The sequence below is a fragment of the Furipterus horrens genome, unplaced genomic scaffold (genome assembly GCF_987537825.1).
Source record: "Furipterus horrens unplaced genomic scaffold, mFurHor1.1.pri manual_scaffold_4, whole genome shotgun sequence".
Lineage (NCBI taxonomy): Eukaryota > Metazoa > Chordata > Mammalia > Chiroptera > Furipteridae > Furipterus > Furipterus horrens.
The window spans coordinates 4,714,816-4,736,131 of record NW_028327174.1 but is presented as its reverse complement, the minus strand read 5'-3'; the positions used below and the strand labels follow the sequence as shown (position 1 = coordinate 4,736,131).

Sequence of the window (21,316 nt, the reverse complement as noted above, 5' to 3'; positions counted from 1 at the left end):
TCCGCGCTGCCTGGGGCGCAAACCTCCTGGACACTGGGTTGGGGCCTTAGCTTGTGTCCCCACATCTACGGCAGTGATGGTCACGGCCTGGCCGGAGCCCTCCAGAGATCGCTCCGCCACCCTGTGTGTAAGCGGGGAGGAGACTGGGCTAGCCCGGGCCCACGAAGAAGGGGTCGGGGCCATTGGAGGACCCTTGGGTCCTTCCAAGAGCCCTGGGCGAGGGGGCGCGTACGGGACGTGGACTGGCCGAGAGCACTCTTGGTCTTGTTTATCCAAGTTGGGTTTAAATGGAAAATGTGACCGAACAGTAACACCTTGCTTCTCTCTGCCTCAGTTACTCATCTTAACATTAAAAACTCTTCCTCGGACCCTGGCTGGTGCGGCTAAGTGGACTGAATGCTGACTTGCGAACCAAACGGTTGCTGGTTGAATTCCCAGTCAAGGTACTTGCCTGGGTTTTAAGCCAGGTCCCCAGTTGGGGACTTGAGAGAGGTAACCACACATTGATGCTTTTCTCCCTCCCTTCCCCTCTCTCTAAAAACAAACAAACAAACAGAAAACTTCTTCCTGGGAGGTAGATCCGTTACACACACCCTCCAGGAGGCAGAGGTCAGTACCGTGTCTCCCACCGTCCAGACGGGAGCACCACCAGGGTTCAGTTCAGCCCGGTGCCGCCACAGAGCCCGGCCTCTGCTGTATCTGCTGAATTAATGAAGCGACTCTAGTCCCTAGTGTCTATAAAATGAAGGATTTGGGCTCATAGGGTCTGCTCCCTTTCGCACCCTATCTTCACTCAGCAACTGGAATCAGCCTATAAAACGGAGGAGGTGGGAAAAGAGGAAGGATTTCCATTTTAAGGAGGTTCAAATCCTGTTGCTGAGAGAGGGGCTGACAGGCTGATCTCAGGTATTAGTGGGCTAAGACAGAAAGGGGGGTTGACCTCTTTAGAACACTTCCCCTTCAGGGTGGTTCCTTGTGCCCTGGCTAAAGACAGCCCCTTCCCCCTCCTCCACCCACAAACATGCTTCTGATCCAGCCCTGGAGACCCTAGCCCATTAAAAGACCATTACAAAATTTTAAAAAATATTTATTTTTAGAGAGAGGGGAAAGGAGAAAGGGAAGGAGAGAAACATCAATGTGTGGTTGCCTCTCCTGCATCCCCAACTGGGGACCCGACCTGCAACCCAGGCATGTGCCCTGACTGGGAATCAAACTGGTGACCCTTTGGTTCACAGGTCGACGCTCAATCCACTGAGCCACACCAGCCAGGGCTTATTACAAAATTTGAGAAAAACAGAATAAATGAGCAAAGGAATGAAATGAAATCGCCTTAATCCCATCACCAGTGACAGCTTTACACACTGTTTTGCAAATGGTTTTAAGTTTCCTTTTTCTTAAATCACCTTCCATCACCATATTATCTGGCTCCCTTTGCTTAGTTTACTTTTTGATGTCAAACTTTCAGTTTGTTATTCTGCTTAGAACTTCGTAGCTATGATTGCTGGTGCATCCTCTTCTGCTTCCTTAAGGAACAGAATCCATGGCACAATATGTTTGTATCAATGCCCCCACCCACTGCCAGGCTGCCGTCTAGGTTACCCAGGGCTCTGAGGGTGGCCGATTCTCCTCCCTTTTCCACCCTTCTGCTGGGCACCAGGTTTAAAAAGCCTTGTCTCTGCCTCCTGGGACTGTGGCCTCTTCCCAGATAGGGTGACTCTACTGGGCCCAGAGTCCAGAGCCCCTTTCTTGCCCCCACTATCCTGGCATCAGTGGGGGCTCTGCTCAGCTTCCACCCCATGTTAACTCCCATCAGGTCCTGTATGTGTATATATATATGTACACATACCTATATAATCTCCATTTGTCCAACAAAGGAACAGATTCCAGTCCTCCCACCCCCAGGAACTGAGGTCCAACCTCCAGCTCCTCCCACACCCATGCTTCCTCCCCATCTCAGTCTGGTTCAGTGGTCAGCCAGCAACCAGAGATGCCACATCTACCAGGTCCATGCCAGGCACTCAATGCCCTTTCCATATGAGCACACAGCCTGGGGGGGGGGGGGCAGGAGGGGGCAAAGGCAAAGATAGACCACAGCTGGCTGGTTGAGCCCTAGGAGCTGGCCATCCATTCAGCTGACACTGCCCCCCAGGTACCCAGCCATGTACTGGGCAAGGGGATCTATACATGCAGCAGTTCAGCTTTGGGGCGGCCCGGCCCAGGCTGCCTTCCCTGGACCCAAGGTTTCCCTCCACAGCACAGCAACAGAGCACTTGCCCCTCGTCTCCTCTGCTCGCCAGCCCCCAAGCCTGTGTCACCAAAAATTGTCCATTGATCCAGGCTTAAAATAACCCCTGGCATCTGCAGTGAGCCCCATGGGGCGGGCAGAGGAGCCATGTCTCTGAGCCTGAAGGGCACCTGCCCCACCCCCCAGCTGCAAGTGCTGGCAGCTTGAGTGTGCGGTGTGTGCGCTTACGAATTTGAGTGAGTGTGCGTGCGTGTCTAGGCTAGTGTGACCATGGTGCCTTCCCTGCCCCAAGGCATGTGTGTACACATGTGTGTGTCAGTGTGGCTGCACTTGTGGAAGCAAGTTCTTTCCTCACTGTTGAACCCTCACTCAGTGCCCAGCTCTGGCTGTGCAAGGCTCAGGGTCCTAAGAGGTTGTGCACATTTGGGAAAGCCTGTGCTGCACCTCAGTGTCCCCGTATGAGATGGCGGGTGACCAGTCTGCCCAGCCCTGGGCCAGGGGATCTGGGATTTCCTAGAGAGAAACCCAAGCCCCAGAGAGGGGAAGTGGCTGCTGTGACTGGCCCACAGCCATGAAGGCTGCACTATGACCCCCAAACCTGCCCTCCCGCTAGTTCAGTGTAAACAGAGAGAAGTGGAGGACCCTGGCCCCGAGTGGTGCTCTGCACCCTGACAGCACACCCAACACCTCACTAACCACCTGACCAAGGCCTGACGCACCCTGAGTCCTCCAGGAGCCCCCACCTTCCCACAGGTGGGCCTCTCTTCCTGGAACTCCTTTCCAGCCTCCCATCCTGCAAGCTCCTACTTATCCTTGATGGAGCCAGACTAACGTGGATTGCAATTTCTGCTCTGAGAGAGCCATTCAACCTTCTAAGCCTCCATTTTCTCATCTGCAAGATGGGCTGCTAGCACCTCTGCCGCAGGGCTGCAGGGAGAAGCCAGCGGGTCCCTGACTGAGAAGCACTTGGATGCAGGCAGCCTCGTGGGGGCCCCCACCACCGCTGGGCTGAGAAGCTGGGGATCGCCCCTAGGGGTGCCAGCCAGTCTCAAAGTGCTCACACCCAGCCCACTTTGCATCCATTTTCTCCATGATGGAGGGAGAAGACTATGGACTCCCTGCTAGCACAGATGAATGCCAGCACTGGAAGAGGGTCTGGAGGGGAGGGCCCTCGGCTCCTTCGTCTCCCTGGGAGGCAGCTGGTGACTCAGGCTCCAGCTGCCTGTGGAGGGAGGGGGTGCCGGGCCTCCTGAGGTCGTGAGAGAGCGGAGGAGCGGGGTACTGGGAGCTGGGGCTCAGCTTCCTGTCCCAATTCCCCAGCCATCCTCTCCCCAGACCTCCCCACCCCCACCCCCCGCCTGGGGGAGTCTCGCTCCAGATATCACAGCTAGTCCCTCTGCCTGGAGCATCCCCATTAGTCTTCATCTTCAGGACCCTCCAAAGGCCCCAGTGAACATGCAAGTCCGGAGCTGGCCACCAAGACTGTAGGGAGGAAAGGAATCCAGAGACAAGGCTCAGTGAATGCCACACAGCTCGTCCACCCGGGACGCGCCCACCCTGCCCCGCCAGCCTGCAGGTTTCTGGGACGCAGCTCAGAGCCCAGAACGTGGCGGGGTCGGGGGGACGTCCTGCCCCACACCTTGCCCCAAAGTACGGCCATGCCCTGCATCTGGGCCCCTCTGGCTCAGGGCGGGAGGGCCATGGGGACCCGGACGCCGAATGAGCGCAGAGGTCTGAGTTTGGAAAAGTGTCGGGTGGGCGGTGTTCCGGCGGCTCACAGGTTTTCTCCCTTTCTCCTCAATGCCCTCCGCCCCTCTACTTGTCTCTGGCCCCGCCCCTTTCCTGGAACTCGGAGGCTTGGGGTCCCTCAGCCCCACCTCTCTCCTTGGCCCCGCCCCCGGCCGTGCTTCTGGCCTTGACCCCATCTGGTCCCTAACCAAGTCCTGGTCCAGCACCTAGCGGTTGACAGTCAAGGTACCGCCAGGGTGGACCGCAGGAGCCGCGCAGGTAGCCCTGGATCCGTCTGGACGCCGGAGCTGGACCCCAGATTCTCTGAGGCTCAAAGGAGTGAAGAGACGCTCAGAGGTCCTTCGGGCGCTGGGACCCTTCCAGTGTTTCCGGGGCAGCTTCCCCACCTTAAGGAGCAGAGCCGGAACGCTGGCTTCTCCTGACTCTCCGTGTGACCTTGGGCAGTTGCTGCTACCCCACCCTGACTTGGGGCAGGACCAGGCAGCGGGGAGGGGCACAGGATGGAAGGAGGTCAGATTTCATCTCTAGGTGAGGAAGCATTTGGCCTGAGCCACCCACAGCAGAGCAACTAGGAACTCATTCCTCCCAGAGGAATGCCAGAGGGGTCTGGTGGCCTCAGAGGGGACAGGAAAGGGTGAGACACCAAAGAGTGGAGCTGGAGGAGCACCCAGGGGTGGGGGCGGCGGACACAGCGCTAGGAAGGCTCTCAGCCTGTCCTGGGACTCAGGTCCCGCTGCCCAGCCCCCCAGCCCCTCCCCTTGCCCTGCTGCTAGACCCTCCTGCCCCCTCTCCCCGGCACCTAGTCCCCTGGGGCAGGAATGCCGTCCCTGCTCCAGTCCAGCAGGAAAACTGCCTCAGGATTCAGGACAGAGCTCCTGTTCTTCAAAGCATTCCCTGGACGCTGGATTAGTCGCCCCCCGACCCCCACCCCCGGCTTGGGACATTCCCTGGCCCTGGAAGGCCCTGCTATTGTATCCTGCACTCTCCTACCAGACTAGGACCCAGCGGCAGGGTCTGGGGCTGACCTCCCAGCACCACCCAGTGGCCTTGGCACAAGCAAGCGTGTCCGGGGTCCAGTGCAATCCGTGGGCAATATATGGATGAGGGACCGGGTGGTACCTGCTGAGCCAGAGCCTCGGACCAGCCCTGGGAAACGGACTTCCCAGAGGGGATTGCTGAAGTTGGGGGCCCTGGGCAGGAAGTCTCTGTATGCCTGGGAAGGAAGGAGGAGGCACTCCTAGGTGGGGACCCTACTTGCCATATGACCTTTTTAATCGCAAACAGGGTGGCCCTCAGGCTCCATTTTGAAGATAGGGAGAGAGGCCAGTGAGGTGCCACCAGCTCCTAAAGGTAAAGGCTTTGTAGGGCCATCCTTGCTGAGGCAGAGGGAGGTCAGGGGTCAGGTCCCTCCTCCCTGGTCTCACCAGCTGGGCTGCCCCACCCCCACCCTGAACTCAGGGCTGCAGGGCAGGAAGTGAAAGGTGCCTGCAGGAAGCCCCAGGAGGAACTGAGACTTCAGCCAGCCCCACCCTTGACCCTCCTTTAGGAAAAACTGGCCAGACACACAGGCTAAGGGGAGGTGCTCCTTCCCTCTGTTCCCGCCCCAAAGAGCAGTTCTTCCAGAGTCTGTCTTGGATCCCTCTTACTGCAGAAAGAGACCAGCTGGGGCGAGACATCTTTGAGTAGTGATGAAAGTAAGTCAAACCAGGAGTGGGTCCCTCAAGGAGGGCACGTGGGTCAATGACCTTCTGCATGGGGCAGGAACAGGAGCCTGGGTCTCGATCAACTCCGCCTCTCTGGCCAGATCCCTTCACCTCTCTGGGCCTCTCTTTTCCTATCAGCAAAATGGGCCATAGAATCCCAATTCATGGGCATGAACCGGTTCAGATTTGCAGAAAAGCAATTCAATCAACAGGGGCCTTTAAAAAGGTCAAGGCCTTTGATAGCAACAACTCTCCTTCTGGGTAACAGACTCAGGCAAAGATTTACTTACAAGAAGGTGCTACTGCCTCCCTTACAATAGAGTAGTTTCCCCTTATCTGGGGGCGGGGGGCCCAAGACCCCCAGGGGATGCCTGCAGCCAATGATAGTACTGAACCCTACATATACTATGTTTTTCCTACACAGACATACCTATGATAGTTTATAAAGTAGGCACAGTACGTGGTTAACAAGTCATTAATAATAAAATAGAACAATATACTGTAATAAAAGTTACGTGAATGTGGTCCCTCTTCAGTCTCTGTATGGGCTCAATGCTTTCTGGCACTGCTGTGGGTCAGAACATGTTTTCTGTTCATGTCTTTTTCATTTTTTAAAGATTTTATTTATGTTTAGAGAGAGGGGATAGGGGGTAGAAAGAAAGAGAGAGAAACATCAACATGTGAGAGAAACATCAACCCACTGCCTCTCATATGCACCAGGACCGGGAACCCAGGCACATGTCCTGACCAGAGATCAAACCCGCAACCTTTCCGTTTGTGGGACTACGCTCAGCCAACTGAGCCACACTGGCCAGGGCTTGTCACATCTCACTCATAAACGTAACCTTGTCCCATCCTCACTAAGCACTTACCATGCACAGTGGCTGTAACTTGCAGTCTGAGGCGGGAGAGCAAAGCTAGCGGGTTTCTTTTTCCTCCTTCACAGTTTCACGGATAGATTTATTCCTACTGTAGATCTTAGCGCCTTCAGCATACAATTTTCTTTCCTTATTAAAATAGAGAACTTTCCCCTTTTCACTTAAGTAAGCATGTTAGGGCTTTTGTTCGGCACATCTGAGTTGCCAGCATCACTACCCCAGTGCTTCAGGGCCATTATTAAGTAAAATAAGGTCGATCTGGACGCCAGTCTTGCTCTGAGTGCTGAGATGGCTGAGAGACTCGGGGGCAGGGAGTGTACCGCGTGGAGACACTCACCCGAGGGGCGATTTCCAGCCCAGGGAGGTCAGAGCAGGCAGCGCAAGAGTTTATCATGCTACTCAGAACAGCGCGCAATTTAAAACTACACAGTTTATCTCTGGACTCTCCTGTGTAATATTTTCAGACCGTGGTTGACCTCGGGTAGCCAAAAGTGAAACTGTGGAGAAGGGGGGACCACTGTAAAAACTGAAAGGAAACAAATATTCCAGTGGCAAAGTTTTTCAACATTTGTAAGGTTTTCATCTTTTTATGAAGTACTTAACGACAAGAGAAAACACCAAACATTACAGTCAAGATATGAACTTCTATGTATAGAATGACTTCAGTTATGTAGAAAACCCACCACTCGGGCCTGGGGTTACTGGATTATGGGTCATGTCTCTATAGACTCCATCCTAGATCGCTGTCAAACTTTCCAAAGTGTCTACAAAGCGTGTGCCTTGATTTTTATTTTTTAAAGATTTTATTTATTTACTTTTAGAGAGAGGGGAAGGGAGGGAGAAACAGAGGGAGAGAAACATCAATGTGTGGTTGCCTCTCTCATGCCCCCAACTGGGGACACTGCCCACAACCCAGGCATGTGCCTTGACTGGCACATCAAACCAATGACCCTTGGGTTCACAGGCCAGTGCTCAATCCACTGAGCCACACCAGCCAGGTCATGCCTTGGTTTTTAAAATAAAATAATTTGTTTGAAAAAGAAAACACATTTATTTAATGCAAACACAAACACCCACAGCCCCCCTCCAGGTGCTATTATAAATATCAAATGAGGTAACCCAGAGAAGGCTCCTTAGAAAACAATGCCTAGGGACTTCCGGCCAAGATGGAGGTGTAGACAGACATGCTGCGTCTCCCTCCACAACTAAGAAGGAACACAACTACCTCAAAACTAGAGACAACCAGAAGTTCCAGAAAATCGAACTCCACGGAAGTCCAGCAAACAAAGATATAAAGAAGAAACACTCATCCAGACAGGCAGGAGGGGTGGAGCTGGGGCAGAGAGGACGTGGTGTGGTGGCAGCAGCAGGGGCAGGCTGGCAGAAAGCTCAGTCACACATTTTAAAAAGTCGGGAGAGACACCTGGGGAGTGTTTCCAGCTCTTCACCAGACCACACAGCTCATGGTCCCAGCACCAGGAAAATCAAGCCTCATTGCTTCTGACTGTGCAAACCAGTGGGGGTTGGGGTGGAGGAAGAAACTGCCAGTCTCTCAGTAGAGTCTGCTGTTTAAAGGGCCCCCACGGTCCTAGAACATCCGCAGACCCACCCACTCTGGGAACGACGGCCGGGGCAACAGTTAGAGGGGCGCCGGTCCCATACAGAAGTGGGAGAAGTGCCTGGAAAAGGGGCAAGTGCTGAGCAAGCGGTATTGTTCCCTCTCAGACCCCTGCCCCACATACAGCACCACAAGGTGGTGAAACGGGTCACCCTGTACTGATGAATCCCTAAGGCTCCGCCCCTTACAACATAACAGGTAAGGCTCCGCCCCTTACAACATAACAGGTAAGGCTCCGCCCCTTACAACATAACAGGAGCGACAGCTCTACCTGGGACACAGAGGCAAACAAACACAGGAGCCTGTCAAGTTGAGGAGATGGAAAAGTATGGCCAAAAGAGGGAACGGATCAAGATTCCAGTGGGAGAACTAAGTAATGAGGAGATAGACAGCCTAACAGGTGCAGAATTCAAAACACTGGTGATAAAGATGCTCACAGACTAGACAGATATCCTTAAGTATGGCAAACACATAAGAGAAGAAATGAAAGCTATGCCAAATGAAACAAAGGAAAATCCACACAAAACCAGTGATGAAGGGAAGGAAACCAGGGTTCAAATCAATGATTTGGAACATAAGGAAGAAAAAAACAATCAACCAGTACAGAATGAGGAAATAAGAATTGAAAAAAATGAGGAGAGGCTTAGGAACCTCTGGGACTACTTTAAATGTGCCAACATCCGAACCATAATAGTGCCAGAAGGAGATGAGAAAGAGCAAGAAATTGAAAACTTATGTGAGAAAATAATGAAGGAAAACTCCCCAAATTTAGACATACAATTTGGAGAAAACTCCCCAAATAGACATACAATTCCAGGAAGCACGGAGAGTCCCAAACAAACTAGACCCGAAGAGGACCACACCAAGACACGTCATAATTAAAATCTGAATGGTTAAAGATAAAGAGAGAATCTTAAAAGCAGCAAGAGAAAAGCAGAGACCTACCAACAAAGGGGTGCCTATAAGACTTTCAGCTGATTTCTCAAAAGAAACTTTGCAGGCAAGAAGGGACTGGCAAGAAGTATTCAATGTGATGAAAAGCAAGGACCTACAACCAAGATTACTCTATCCAGCAAAGCTATCATTTAGAATGGAAGGGCAGATAAAGTGCTTCCCAGACAAGGTAAAGCTTAAGGAGTTCATCATCACCAAACCATTATTATATGAAATGTCAAAGGGACTTAAGAAAAAAAAGATCAAAACTATAAACACTAAAATGACAACAAACTCACAACTATCAACAACTTAATCTTAAAAAATAAAAACAAAATCCAACTAAGCAAACCAGAACAGGAACAGAATCCTAGGTATGGGGGTCATTTGGAGGGTTATCAGCTGGGAGGGAGAAGGGGGAGAAATGGGGAAATGGTGCAGGGACTAAGAAGCATAATCGGTTGGTACAAAATAGACAGGGGGAAGTTAAGAATAATAAAGGGTGAAGCCAAAGAACTTACGTGCACAACCCATGGACATGAACTGGTGGTGGTAGGGATTGCTGGAGGGAAGGGGTTACTGAGCAGAGGGGAGCAGAGAGGGGAAAAAATGTGATACTGTAACAACATAATAAAATATAGTTTAAAAAAAGAAAAGAAAACAATGCCTAGGAAAGAGGGCCAGAACCTGGAGGCCCCTGGGAGGTGGGGTACCTTGCAGGGGCAGGGGGAGAATGACCCCTCCTTGCCCTCCTCTCAATGAACTCCCCTTCTGTTATTTGCAGGATGACAATAATGCCTAGTCTTCTCTGGTGGGGTGGGGGCACGAGGATTCTCCAAGGTTCCTTCCAGCCCTTTTCCTCTAAGGGTCATGGGCCAAAGCGAACTTTGCATCCAGCCGCCATTTTGCAGAAAAGGAAACAGACTGGAGAGGAAGTTCATCAGCTGGGACACAGAGGTGCCAGAGGTTTCCATGTCTGGGCACCGGAGGAGTTTTAACCACTTTTTTCTCCTCCAGGGCCCAGCCCCCAGCTCTGGGGCTCCAGTGGAAAGCAGGGGTTGCGGGATGATGGAGTGGCTGGGAACAGCTCCGACTCCCCCTGCCCCCGCAATGGAGGACAGTGGATGACTGGGGTGACTGGGGCCATTCTGGGACTGCCCCTCACCCTCCTGCCTGCTGCCTGCAACCTGACCTCACCCTGCTGCCTGGCTTCCTGGAGGGAAGGGCACCTGAGGTGGCTTCAGGGAGGGAGTGGCTAGGCAGACACAGACGTGAGCGTCCAGGTCCCGGGGGCTCCAAATGCTGCTGTCTGCTGACTGTCTTCTAGGCAGGGAGGGCGGGTATTTGCCAGGCAAGTTGGAGACCAAGGCAGGGAGAGATGAGCCAAAAGCAGTGGTGTATGGAACAGAATGTAGTCAAGGTCCCACAGTGGGACAAAAGGGTACCCAGAACCCCATCTTCTCACTCCCAGTCCAGCGATCCTTCCAAGGATGCTGAGCTGTAAGAATTGCCAAGGATACTATCCGGGGGGAGTCCTGTCAGGAGGTCTAGCCCTGTGTAGGAGGGCTGGCAGGAGACGCTGACCAGTGTGTAGTGTCCAGAACTGGAAGCCGGTCTCAGCCCCAGGCACCGCTGTCACAGGAGCGGTTGCATTGGATGGTAGGTGACCCCAGGGGCTGGCACAGAATGTTCAAGTGACCCCAGCACTTGGTCCCAGTCCTTGAAGTGAGCAGGCCACAGAGGGAAGGGAGCTCAAGGGACATCAGGTCCAGCTGGTTCAAGGCCACAGGCCTATGAGGAAGCCTCCCGCAGGTCCTGGGCCCTTCCCTGTGTACAGCTGAGTGAGCTTTGGAGGCAGCTGGGGCCCCAGGTGGCCTCTGAGGGCGACGTCTGTCAGTGCGCCCTTGGTGTGAGTTTGCAGTCCCGCCCCAGAGCTGTGGACTTCCTCCCAAGTGCAAGTCCTGGGCTCTGGAAGCTGCCCCTGCAGGGAAATGGCATCATAGGTCCTAGCAGACCAAACCAAGCTCAGGGTTGTCACTGGGGTACAGACACCTGAGAATCAGCACAATCCAGGCCATTTCTTAAAATTATCTTTTTTTATTTTTAGCCATTTCTTTTTTTCTTTCTTTTTAAAAAAATTTATTTGTTTGTTTGTTTATTTATTTTTAGAGAGAGGGGAAAGGAGAAAGAGAAGGAGAGAAACATCACTGTGTGGTTACCTCTCAATCACGCCCCCAGCTGGGGACCTGACATGCAACCTGACATGTACCCTGAATGGGAATTGAACCACCGACACTTGGCTCGCAGGCTGATGCTCAATCTACTGAGCCACACCAGCCAGGGTTTTAAAATCATCTTGTGTTAAATCCCCAAGGAAGCCCACCAATTGGTTTTTGGTCAGCATGGCAGCCATGCGCATCGGTTTGAAAGCAGGGCAGCCCCCCGAGAGCGAGCATTAAAGAAATACAACACCCGGCTACAAATGGCGCATCGTCCCACTTGACCCTTTCCCTAGATTCACTCTGGGTTAACGGTGACTTCCCCCTTCTACGAGAAAACCCTCCTGCTCGAAGGGCCCCACCACTCAAAAGCACAGGAGCTCAGTCACAACCTTCGAGGGCTCCCAAACATGGTCGGGTTTTAAGCCAAACGCAGACACGCCATTCGACACCGTGACAGCTGAACCCTGTGGTCTGTGCATCTGTGGCTCTGCCGGGTCAGCTGGGGTGCGGCCTGGTGTTCAGAGAAGGGGCAAGTGGATGCCAGGATGAAGAGCCCAGTTCAACCTGCCATGACCTGGCTGATGGCCCACAGGGAGGGCAAGGGCCACCTCCTGCCCCCTCCATGGCTACTGCAGCTCAGGGCCGGCCGTCTTCGTGGTCACCAGCTCAGTGGAGCCCAGCTCTGTAGCTGGCACAGGGACGCTGTGGGCAGGTGGGGTGGTGGCTGAGTTTTCTCTGGGTGGAGGCCAGACGGGAGCTGTGGCATCAGGGGATCCAGAAGAGACGACGATGACATTGTCCAGGGGCTCTGGAGGTGGGGAATGCAGGGTCAGGATGGGGTCACAGCCTTCTCCATCCCTGTTCTGGAAGCCTCCCTGGCAGAACGGCCCTCCCACGGAGAGGTAAGTGGAGGAAGCCCCACTGTGGAGGGGAGGGGCGACACATGATCAGCCCTGAGGACAGGAAGTGCTGAGAGGGTAGCGTCGCGGGGCTGCTGACAGAGGAGAGAGGAAGTGTGGCAGCTGGTCTGGCCATCTCCGGGGAGGACGGGGCAGACCCCTCTCTCCCTCTTGTAAGTCTGGGAGGCCACCGCCGTGGCCCACACTTGAACAGGGGTCTCAGCCCGAGACCCTCAGAGCAGCTCCTTCCCCCCGGCTTCTGCATCCCCCATACAGCCGCGCAGTCCCCCGTTTCCCACTGCCCCCAGCGCTCACGGTGGGACCCTCTCCGACCGGCACCTACCGTCCTGCTCTCTGTCCGCGGCTTCCGGGGAGGCGGGCCCGCACGGCCACGGCCGCGGCCGCCTGCAGGTCACCAGGGCCACCAGGACCAGGGCCAGCGCCAGGCCCAGCAGCGCGGGGGCGCCGAAGAGCAGGGCGGGCAGCGGCAGCGCCTGCTCGGCCTGGGCGGCGACTCCCGCGCCCACCGACTCCTGCGGCTGCAGCGGGGTCCTGGGCGCCAGGCTGCTCGGCTCGACTACAGGCGGAGAGGGCACGGAGGGAGGGCAGGGGACGGAGAGCGGGGAGGGACGGCCAGGGAAGAGGACAGGGTCGGAGGGAGTCGAAGCTGGACCGGGGCGGGCAGGGATGGTGGGGCGTGGAGGGGGGGCGCGCAGAGAGGTGAAGAGACGGACGGTGAGAGCCACGTGGTGACGGCTGGTCTCCGCCCGGGCCCCTGCCCACAGCCCATCAACTCTGCCCCCTCACCCTGGTCCTGGGACCCGAGGGGCGGTGCTGAGCCTCGGCTTCGCCCAGGGGTGGCCCCGTAGTGGCCGCCCCCGCCCCCTTCTCCCGAGGCCGCCCGGCGGCGAGCAGCCTTCGGAGTGAGTCGGCTCTTACCCGGTCTGGGCTCCGGCGTCCGGAGGAGCCTGCAGGCCACGCACTTGCGGACCAGCCAGTCAAAGCACTGAGGCGAGACGCACTTGGTGGGGTCCGGCCCGCCCTTGACCCCAGGGCTCCTGGCCGCGCGCCGCATGATGCCGCTTCGCCGCGCACCCAGCCGGGACTGAGTCGCCTCCGCTGCCCCACCGGGAGGAAACTGGGAGGGGCCACCAACCCCTGCCCCCGCCCCGCCCTCCTGCCTGCTGGTGTGGGACGGCTCCTGGGACCACTCTCAGCCAGGGCCCCAGGGCCCTGCACCCCAGACCTTCTCTTTCTACCTGTGCTTCCTCCATTCGGCCACTCAAGCATCACCCCCAGCCGCCTGGGGAGGGGGGGGGGCAGCCCTCGGCTGGGACTGGGACCAGGGCTGCTGGGGGCCTGCTCCTGGGCACAGACCTCTGGGAGGCCTCCTCTGTCCAGCTCCCAGGGACCTCCAACCATCTCCCCACACCTGCCTCCTCCTCTGGGGAGCCCTCCGGACCTTCCCGGGCAGAGCTGGTTCAGTTCATCAAACGCACCCTGAGTGCCCACTTTGGATGTCTCCTGAGGGACTACCGATGCAGGTCCTCACCACCATGGAGCACAGGAAAGCTTTGTGGAGACGAGGAAGCATTTGCTGGATGGAGTGGGGTCTAGCTAGGAAAGCTGGATAGAGGAGGGGCCCAGTGTGAGCAAGGGCCTCCAGGCCGAGCGATGGAGGGCAGAGGGCTGGCCTGGAGCCCTGACTGAGGGTTAAGGAGCTCGGACTCTGGCCAAAGGCGCTGGGGAACTAACTGCGCAGGGCGCAGGGCTTTGCGTGGGGAACGTCACAGATCTGTAGGCTAGCCAGGAACCTCCGGCTGGAGTGGGCAGGGGATGGGCAGCCAAGGGTCCAGAGACAGCTCAGTCTCCAGATCCTAAGCAGAAGGGAGACTCAGGTCAACAGATGGACAAACAGACCAAGGCCCAGTAGGTGGCCCATGACCCCAGCTCCTTTGTCCAGGACCGTGTGTGTCCTGGGCTGCCCCCCTCTGGGCCTCACTGTGGCCCCTTCTGTCTGTCTTGACTCCCCAGTGTTTGGGTCTCCCCACTTGTCTCTTACCCATCTCTCAGACTGAGTCTCAGACACACACACTCACCAGCTCCCGCAACCTCCCCGTCCCTGGGGGCAGGGGCTGGCAGACCCTCAGCACGGAGCTTGGGCCTAGTGCCTCACAGTGGCTCCTATCAGCCCTGCGATGCCTCTAGGGCTGGGGATGCAGAGGAAGAAGCAAACGTCCAGAGGACAGGGTGGGAGCTTGGGGGCAGAAGTGCTTCTTGAACAGATGTACGGAGCAGGGAAACCTCCCGGACAGAGGACCAGTAGGGCAAAGACATGGACTGGGGAACAGGGAAGCTCTCTCTCTGGGGACAGGCATGGCCCCTACCTTAGGGGACACTGAGGAGGGGAGCGGGAGGGAAGGAGCCTGAGGCTGCAGGTGAACTGGGCCGTTCCTCCAGCCATAAGCACCCAGGGCCATGAGGAGCCCAGGAGGTGTCTGAGTGGATAAACAGATCCTCTGAGCTGTGCTTTAGATGGGACCGGAACTCTGGCTGCCATGGGGTTGGAGACCGGACCAGTGAGCAGAGCAGGGAGGAAGCCGGCACCATGGCCCGGGGCTGCTGTTCAGGAGAAATGAGTGATGCTGTGGAGTAAGGGAAGCAAGGCTGCTCCCAGATTTCTGTCTCGGGGGGCCCCAAGGACTCACGCAGAACCCAAAGTCAGCCAGCCTTGAGAAGCCCTGACCCACTGCCTCCGCAGCCCTGGCCCACGGGCCAGCAACTCCGTGGCAGGAAGGTGTAGGCGGTGGGGCCGCTGCAAAGGAGAAGTGGGCGGTGGGTGTGGGTGTCGGTGTGTGGTGAGGGGGTGCAGGGGCCGGGAGCCAGGGGAGCAGCCCAGGCAGGGAAGGCCCTGCTACAGGCAGAGGGGTTGGGGTGAAGGGAGAAGATGTGGCCGCCATCCCCGCCCCCATCCCCGCTGGTGTCATTACCTGTCACCCTCAGGACTGCAGAGCTCACTTAAACCTTGTTTCAGACATCCATTCAGGCAGAGCAGGTGGAAGCCTGTGGGAACCCAGGAGCGGGACCCTCATCCTGGGAGAGGGCGGGCCAGGTCTGGGGTCATTTATATGAATCGCCCCTTACTCCTCAGGCAGAGAGCAGAGGAGGTGACCATCAGGGGCTCCAGCTAGAGCGGGACTTGTAGATAGGCACTCCTGCACGTGGGTGGCCCTGAGGGAGAAGCAGGGGTACTCATTGGACACAAATGTCTACTGGGTGCCACCTTTTGCCTGCACAGGGCGGGTGCCAAGGGCAAAGCCAGCAACAGTGAAAGGCCCTTTGGGTCCGCATCGGTGGGGTGAGCAGGTGCCTGACCCTGGGCAAACCTTTTTACTTGCATCTTCTAAATGGGGAAGGCAGGGAGGCCTCAAAGCTCTGCTTGGACGACGTAGCAGTCAAGGAGAGAAATTTCACCATCAGACCAATGTGCTAAATGTTAGGTCATTCCTCAGGGTATTCTCTTCTTTTTTCATAGCAATTAAGTTTATGAATTCCTTTTTTATTTTTTAATTTTTCTATTACAGTTGTCCCATTTTCCCCCATTTAAGTTCTTTATTCAAGTCTTCCACATCACTTTCTGATTATGACATGTGACTAAGAGAGAAGAGTTCAAGTTTTGAAAATTGATGTGGTTCTCACAGATTTTCCTTGTTCTTTTTAAAAAAATATATTTTTATTTATTTATTGTTAGAGAGAGGGAGAGAGGGAGAGAAACATCAATGAGTGGTTGCCTCTCGCACACTCCCAACCGGGGACCCAGACCACAACCCAGGCCTGTGCCCCAACCTGGAATCAAACCAGCGACCCCTTGGTTCGAAGACCAGCACTCAATCCACTGAGCCACACCAGCCAGGGCTTTTAATAGCTTTTACTTTCGATAACTTGACATCATCACCTCAATGTATTACTGAGTAGAAACTAAGGGACTATGTTGCTGAAAAATCCTTCTGATTAAATCTGGCTCTTTGTTTTCTCAAATTTTCATTCACTGATGATGTTTTTTTTAAAAGGATGATTAATTGGGGGTCTGTCAGGGAGAAGGGAGTCTCCCTTGATCTTTATCCCCAAAATCTCCCCTAAACCCCCTCCCAGGGGCTCTGACAACTAGCACTGTGATGAAGTCTGTTTTCTCAGATGCTGTGAGGGATGAAGGATGACCCAGCACATGTGAGGGGCCCGGGACGGGGTCTGTCTTCAGCCAGCTGTGAAGCGTGGCCTGTGCCTTCATGCTCAGGGACAGGGTGGGGAACTGAGGACACTCAGGGCCTATTGGACCAGCCTGGTGTTATGTGGGGGCAGTCCCTCGGGGCAAGACGAAGTGCTCTAAGACCCAGAATGCACTCTATACTTAGCCCAAAATTAGCTTTATATGTAATTCTGTGAGTAATACCTGAACGAATTCTCCTGAAAAAAAAAACAAACCCTCAAACAATAGAGTCTCTGAGTAAGAACAGGCATTTCCCTGCCATCCTGGGCTGGGGGGTGGGAGGGTGTTGCTTCTCTTCACTTGGGAGTCTCTTTGTAGTCTTGTGTCGTGCCTTTAAATTCTCCAATGCACATATAGGTTTTCGCCCTGGCTGGTGTGGCTCGGTGGACTGAGCTCCGGCCTGTCTGCAAACAGAAAGGTTGTGGGTTCGACTCCCAGTCAGGGCAATTGCCTGTGCTGTGGGCCAGGTCCCCGGTTGGGGGTATGTGCAAACCAATTGCTATATCTCTTACACATTGATGTTTCTCTCCCTCTCTTTCTCCCTCCCTTCCCCTTGCTCTATAAATAAAAAATAAACAAACAAACAAACAAATAAATAAATAAAGGAGAAACAGGTTTTGTGCTCTGTGACGAAAGCTGCACAGTGGGAGCCGCTCCCATCCCCACCAGTCCCTGTTCGCTCCGTCTCATTTGCCCGCATCCCCAGAATAGATTCCCTGTGCCTTCTCGAATATTTAGCTCTGATAAACCGGATACTGCTAGGAAGTCCCCCTCACCGGGGACAGTGGGAGAAATGCACTGTTGGTCCTCAGGACACTGGAAGAGAACCAGGGGGATCAGTACAAAGAGAGTCCCCACCCCGCCCCTCTCCCCCTGAACTCAAGCCACACAAGGGCAGGTCATGCTCTTCCGTGAAGTGGTTACAAAATCCACACCCAGGTTTCCACAGGCCTGAGCTACCCCCATTCCCGGTACCTACACGCACGCCAACACACACACACCCAGGCTCGATTGTGCACACACACAATCCAGCACTCCGAGGGGGCCCTGGGGATGGGGAATGTGGGTCCTTCATGCCTCCATGTCAGGTTAGAAAGGAGCCCCCAGTCCCTTGGGCTCCCTGCCACGGGGAGTGGAGTCCCCACCTCCTGGGGGCCAGGCCCGAAGGTGGGAAGGTGGAAGGAAGCTGTGAGGCTGAGGGAGAAGGTAGGAGGGAGAGGAGAAGGGACCCTCCCCAGGGGCCACCCCTTCCTCAGGACTCATTCTGGGGAGACAGCAGGGAACCACGGAGACAAAACCTAACAAAAGCCACACGGTGAAACCGTTAGGAGGTGAGAGGTGCCAGGGAGAAAATTCAGGAGGAAAGGGTGCCAGCGAGTCAGGGAAGGCCTGGTGAGACCTTGGAACAGAAGGCTGGAGGTGAGAGGAATCCCTGAGGCCACCTGGGGGCAGTGCACAAGGCCCAGGGAGTGACACAGCAACTGGGGGCATGGAGGAGCACAGGACGGACCCTCCCCCACGCCTAACCCTGCACCCCGCCCACCCCCACAGCCCTTGCCTCAACCCTGTGGTGCAGGTGGCACCACATTCTACTTTACAAAGAGGAAAGCAAGCAGCTCGGAAGGATCAGGGATGAGCCAGGCAGAGCCTTGGCCCCCAGCTCACCCAGCACCTCACAAGACACACTCATCGGTGGGGTTCCCTCCCTACCAGCAGACGATGGCCCTCCAGGAGCCTGGGGCCGAGCACAGTGGAGGAGAACCACATGCTGGGGACCCTCTGGACGTGGCCTTGTAAGCTCATTATCAGTCAGACAAGGCATCTCCCAAGGGTATCCCCAGGGCCCCCCAAAACCCTGTGGCATTCCTCCTGACCTAAGAGGTTGGCCCCAAGGCAGGCTGCCCTGCTGTCCAGGGCAGGGACTCTGGGGACTGCCCCCCCCCCCCCACTGTCCCTCCCAGAGCTGATTCTCAGTGGCCTCCCAGTCCATAGGGTCACACTCAGGTGGGACTCAGATTTGGGGTGTGCAGGGCCTGGCAGCCCACCAATCTCCCTCGGCCCCTCGTCCTCCACCCCTCAGGTCTGCAAGTGTCTGGGTGAAGTCCTTTGACAATTCTCTGCCTGCTGCCTACAGCCCCAGGGGAGACTGAGGGCAGGAGGGGGTTCCTCCCTGTCCGAGTCCTGCTGGGCAGGCCTGGCCCAGCACGAGCTGTGCGGGGGGAGGGGCACGCTGAGGACCGGCTTTACTTCCGAAGTCCCCAGCTCACCTTGTCCACCACGGCCCTGGGCGCAGCCAGGAGCCCTCCTGGGGCTACTGTCTGTGGACAGCAGACACGGGACAGGTACAGTGAGTGCCAGCTCCTTTGGTTTTTCTGAGCCTCACAAGAACCTCAAGAGGCTCTGGGGCTGGGGACAGGAAGTGCGCTGCACCAGGTGACGCTGAAGGCTGGCCACAGACCCCAAGTCAGTGGGACTGAAAGGCCAAGTCCTTTCCCACCACACGGCTTCCCCTCTGTGGCCAGGCCGCCCTGTCTTAGCCACAGCCACCACCCCCCGCAGCTGCCCCGCCTCTGCTCCCTGAGGGCTGGAGGAGACAGGTGTCACATTGCAGTGCCCCCTCCTCCCCAGGGAGGCCCCGCCTCCTTTGCAGGGATGGGAAATACCACCACCGGGCCAGAATACCAGGGCCTGGGCTGCCTCCCACGCCTCCCACCGAAATGTGAGTTCCCTGGGGCAGGCCCAGGGGCTGCCCACAGCCAGGTGGCCTGAGGGGACAGAAGCACCTATGACCCTGAACAAGCCCTGCCCCTCTGAGAGTCTCGGATGCCTCATCCATGCAGCAGGGGCCCAAGTGCCCCACTCCTCCTCTGTGCTCAGGGGGCGTGGACTCAGTGAAGCCCCCACGTCCAGCGAATGGCATCTCTTGCAGGGGCTTCTGGCCACCCCCTCAGACTGGCAGCCCATCAGTACTGTCTCCAGTGTGACGACCTTGGGATCATGGCCAGCCCAATAGGGCTTAACAGTTGTTTCAAACTTTATTTTAAAATAACAGCTTCTTGCCCTGGCTGGTGTGGCTCAGTGGATTGAGCGCCAGCCTGCGAACCAAACAATCGCAGGTTCAATTCCCCGTCAGGGCACATGCCTGGGTTGCGGGCCAGGTCCCCAGTTGGGGGCTCACGAGAGGCAACCACATATTGATGTTTCTCTCCCTTCCCCTCTCTCTAAAAATAAATAAATAAAATGTTAAAAAATAAAATAATAGCTAATTTTCAGTCCTCCCAACCAGCTGGAGAGAAAGACATTAATTAGCCTGACTCCATTCTACAGATGAGGGAACTGAGGCCCACGAGGAAAAGTGACCTGCGTAAGGCCTTGAGAGCCTCTCTCCCTCCGCAGCGCCGAGCACCAGTCCCGGCACCGCTGTGCAGCCCCCGGCTTCCCTGGGTTGGACTGTCCTCTGGGCAGCGCACGTGGCTGGGGCAGCGGGCGGGAGGCGAGGCTGCCCACCACTATGGGGGCTCAGCTGCTCCGTGAGGCAGAGGCAGTCTCTCCGTCCCAGGGCCCCTGCCTAGCTCACTAAGGCTGGCAGCAGGGACAGCATCGCGTTCCCCCAGCACCTGGACGGCTTCCAGATCCTCAGCTGGAGAGTGTGGTGCCACTTGTTAAATGGCACCAGGTAGCAAAGAAAACGTGGCACAGGGACTGGAGAGAGAAGTATGCCCCATGCTGGCTGAGGGTGGTGGTGGTTAGGGGGTATGGGGACGACCCCCTTTTGTCTCCAGCAGAAAGTGACATGCCCAGAAGGAACAGTGGCTGAGCCCACAGTCTTCCTCTCCAGGCGTGGGCCAGCCCTCCTACCCTGCTCACCACCTCCCCTTCACGAAGGACTCCCCGCCCCCAAGCCCGTGCTCCACTGCGTGGGCCCCTGGTTCAGAGCCTGCCCGGCAGGTGCCCAAGCCTCCGCTCAACGATGAGCCGCCAAGGAAAACCCCCGGAGGGAAAGCCGAGGCCTGCGACCAGGGGCTGGCTCTGCCGCTGATCCGCTCCAGCTGTGGACGCGTCCCTGCTTGTGAGTCTCAGTCTCATTAACTGTGAAATGGGGAAGCAGCAGGCGCGCAGGTCTGCTGGGAGGCAACGGGAGCGGCCGTGTGAGAAGAGCTCCGTGGAGCCTGACGCGCCCTGCCAAGTGTCTGGTGACCTTTGGGGCCTCAACGGAAATCTGCGCAGCTGAGGAGCTCGGCGGGCCGAGAGGCTGCCTCGGGGACAGGGAGGCGTGCGAGTCGGAGCACGCGGGTGGGGCCGTGACGCCTGTAACGAGCTGCGCGCCAGCCCACCCTCCAGTGCCGATCAGGCCCACCGGCCATGATGGTGACGTCAGCGCAGAGGCCCTCGGTGCCGGCCCTGCCCAAGGCATCAAGCCAGGACCCTCCTGACGCCTGAGCAGGGAGGCAGGCCCCAGCACGTGCAAGGTGAGCGTGAGGGGGTGCCGTCAGGCTCCCAGGGAGCCAGGCCCTGGCTCTCTTCCACCCGGCCTCCCACTCGCACTCCACCCCCACGCCCCAGGTCCCCATGGGCCCAGTGGCCCGCAGGGGAGGGCAGGGGCCTGACCTGGCCGACAGGATTCCCGGGTTCGAGCCCCGGCACTTCCCCAGGTCCCAATGAGACCCCAGGGAGGCGGAGTGCAAGTGAGGCGGCGCCTCTGGCCGCAGTGGGGCACCGGCCCTGCCGCCAGCTCCCCGGCTCACTTCTCGCCGACAGGACCCGATGCGTAATCCTGGGTTTGCACCAGGTTTTGAACTTAG

The 21,316-nt window shown here is 56.6% G+C and overlaps 1 protein-coding gene across 2 annotated transcripts; it reads right to left on the bottom strand.

The window, feature by feature from the left end:
• Positions 1–11,209: 11,209 nt before the first annotated feature.
• On the bottom strand, positions 11,210–13,383 carry TNFRSF13C (TNF receptor superfamily member 13C). 2 transcript variants are annotated; one of them, XM_090272337.1, is made up of 3 exons: positions 13,187–13,383; positions 12,591–12,914; positions 11,210–12,156 (listed from the first exon to the last, which is right to left on the bottom strand). In XM_090272337.1, exons 1-3 carry the CDS (start codon positions 13,320–13,322, stop codon positions 11,975–11,977), a joined length of 642 nt encoding a protein of 213 aa, XP_090128463.1. In that variant the 5' UTR covers positions 13,323–13,383; the 3' UTR covers positions 11,210–11,974. The 2 variants fall into 2 exon arrangements, with proteins under 2 accessions (XP_090128463.1, XP_090128464.1); XM_090272338.1 differs by having other exon boundaries at positions 12,591–12,824; positions 13,187–13,382.
• Positions 13,384–21,316: the final 7,933 nt, after the last annotated feature.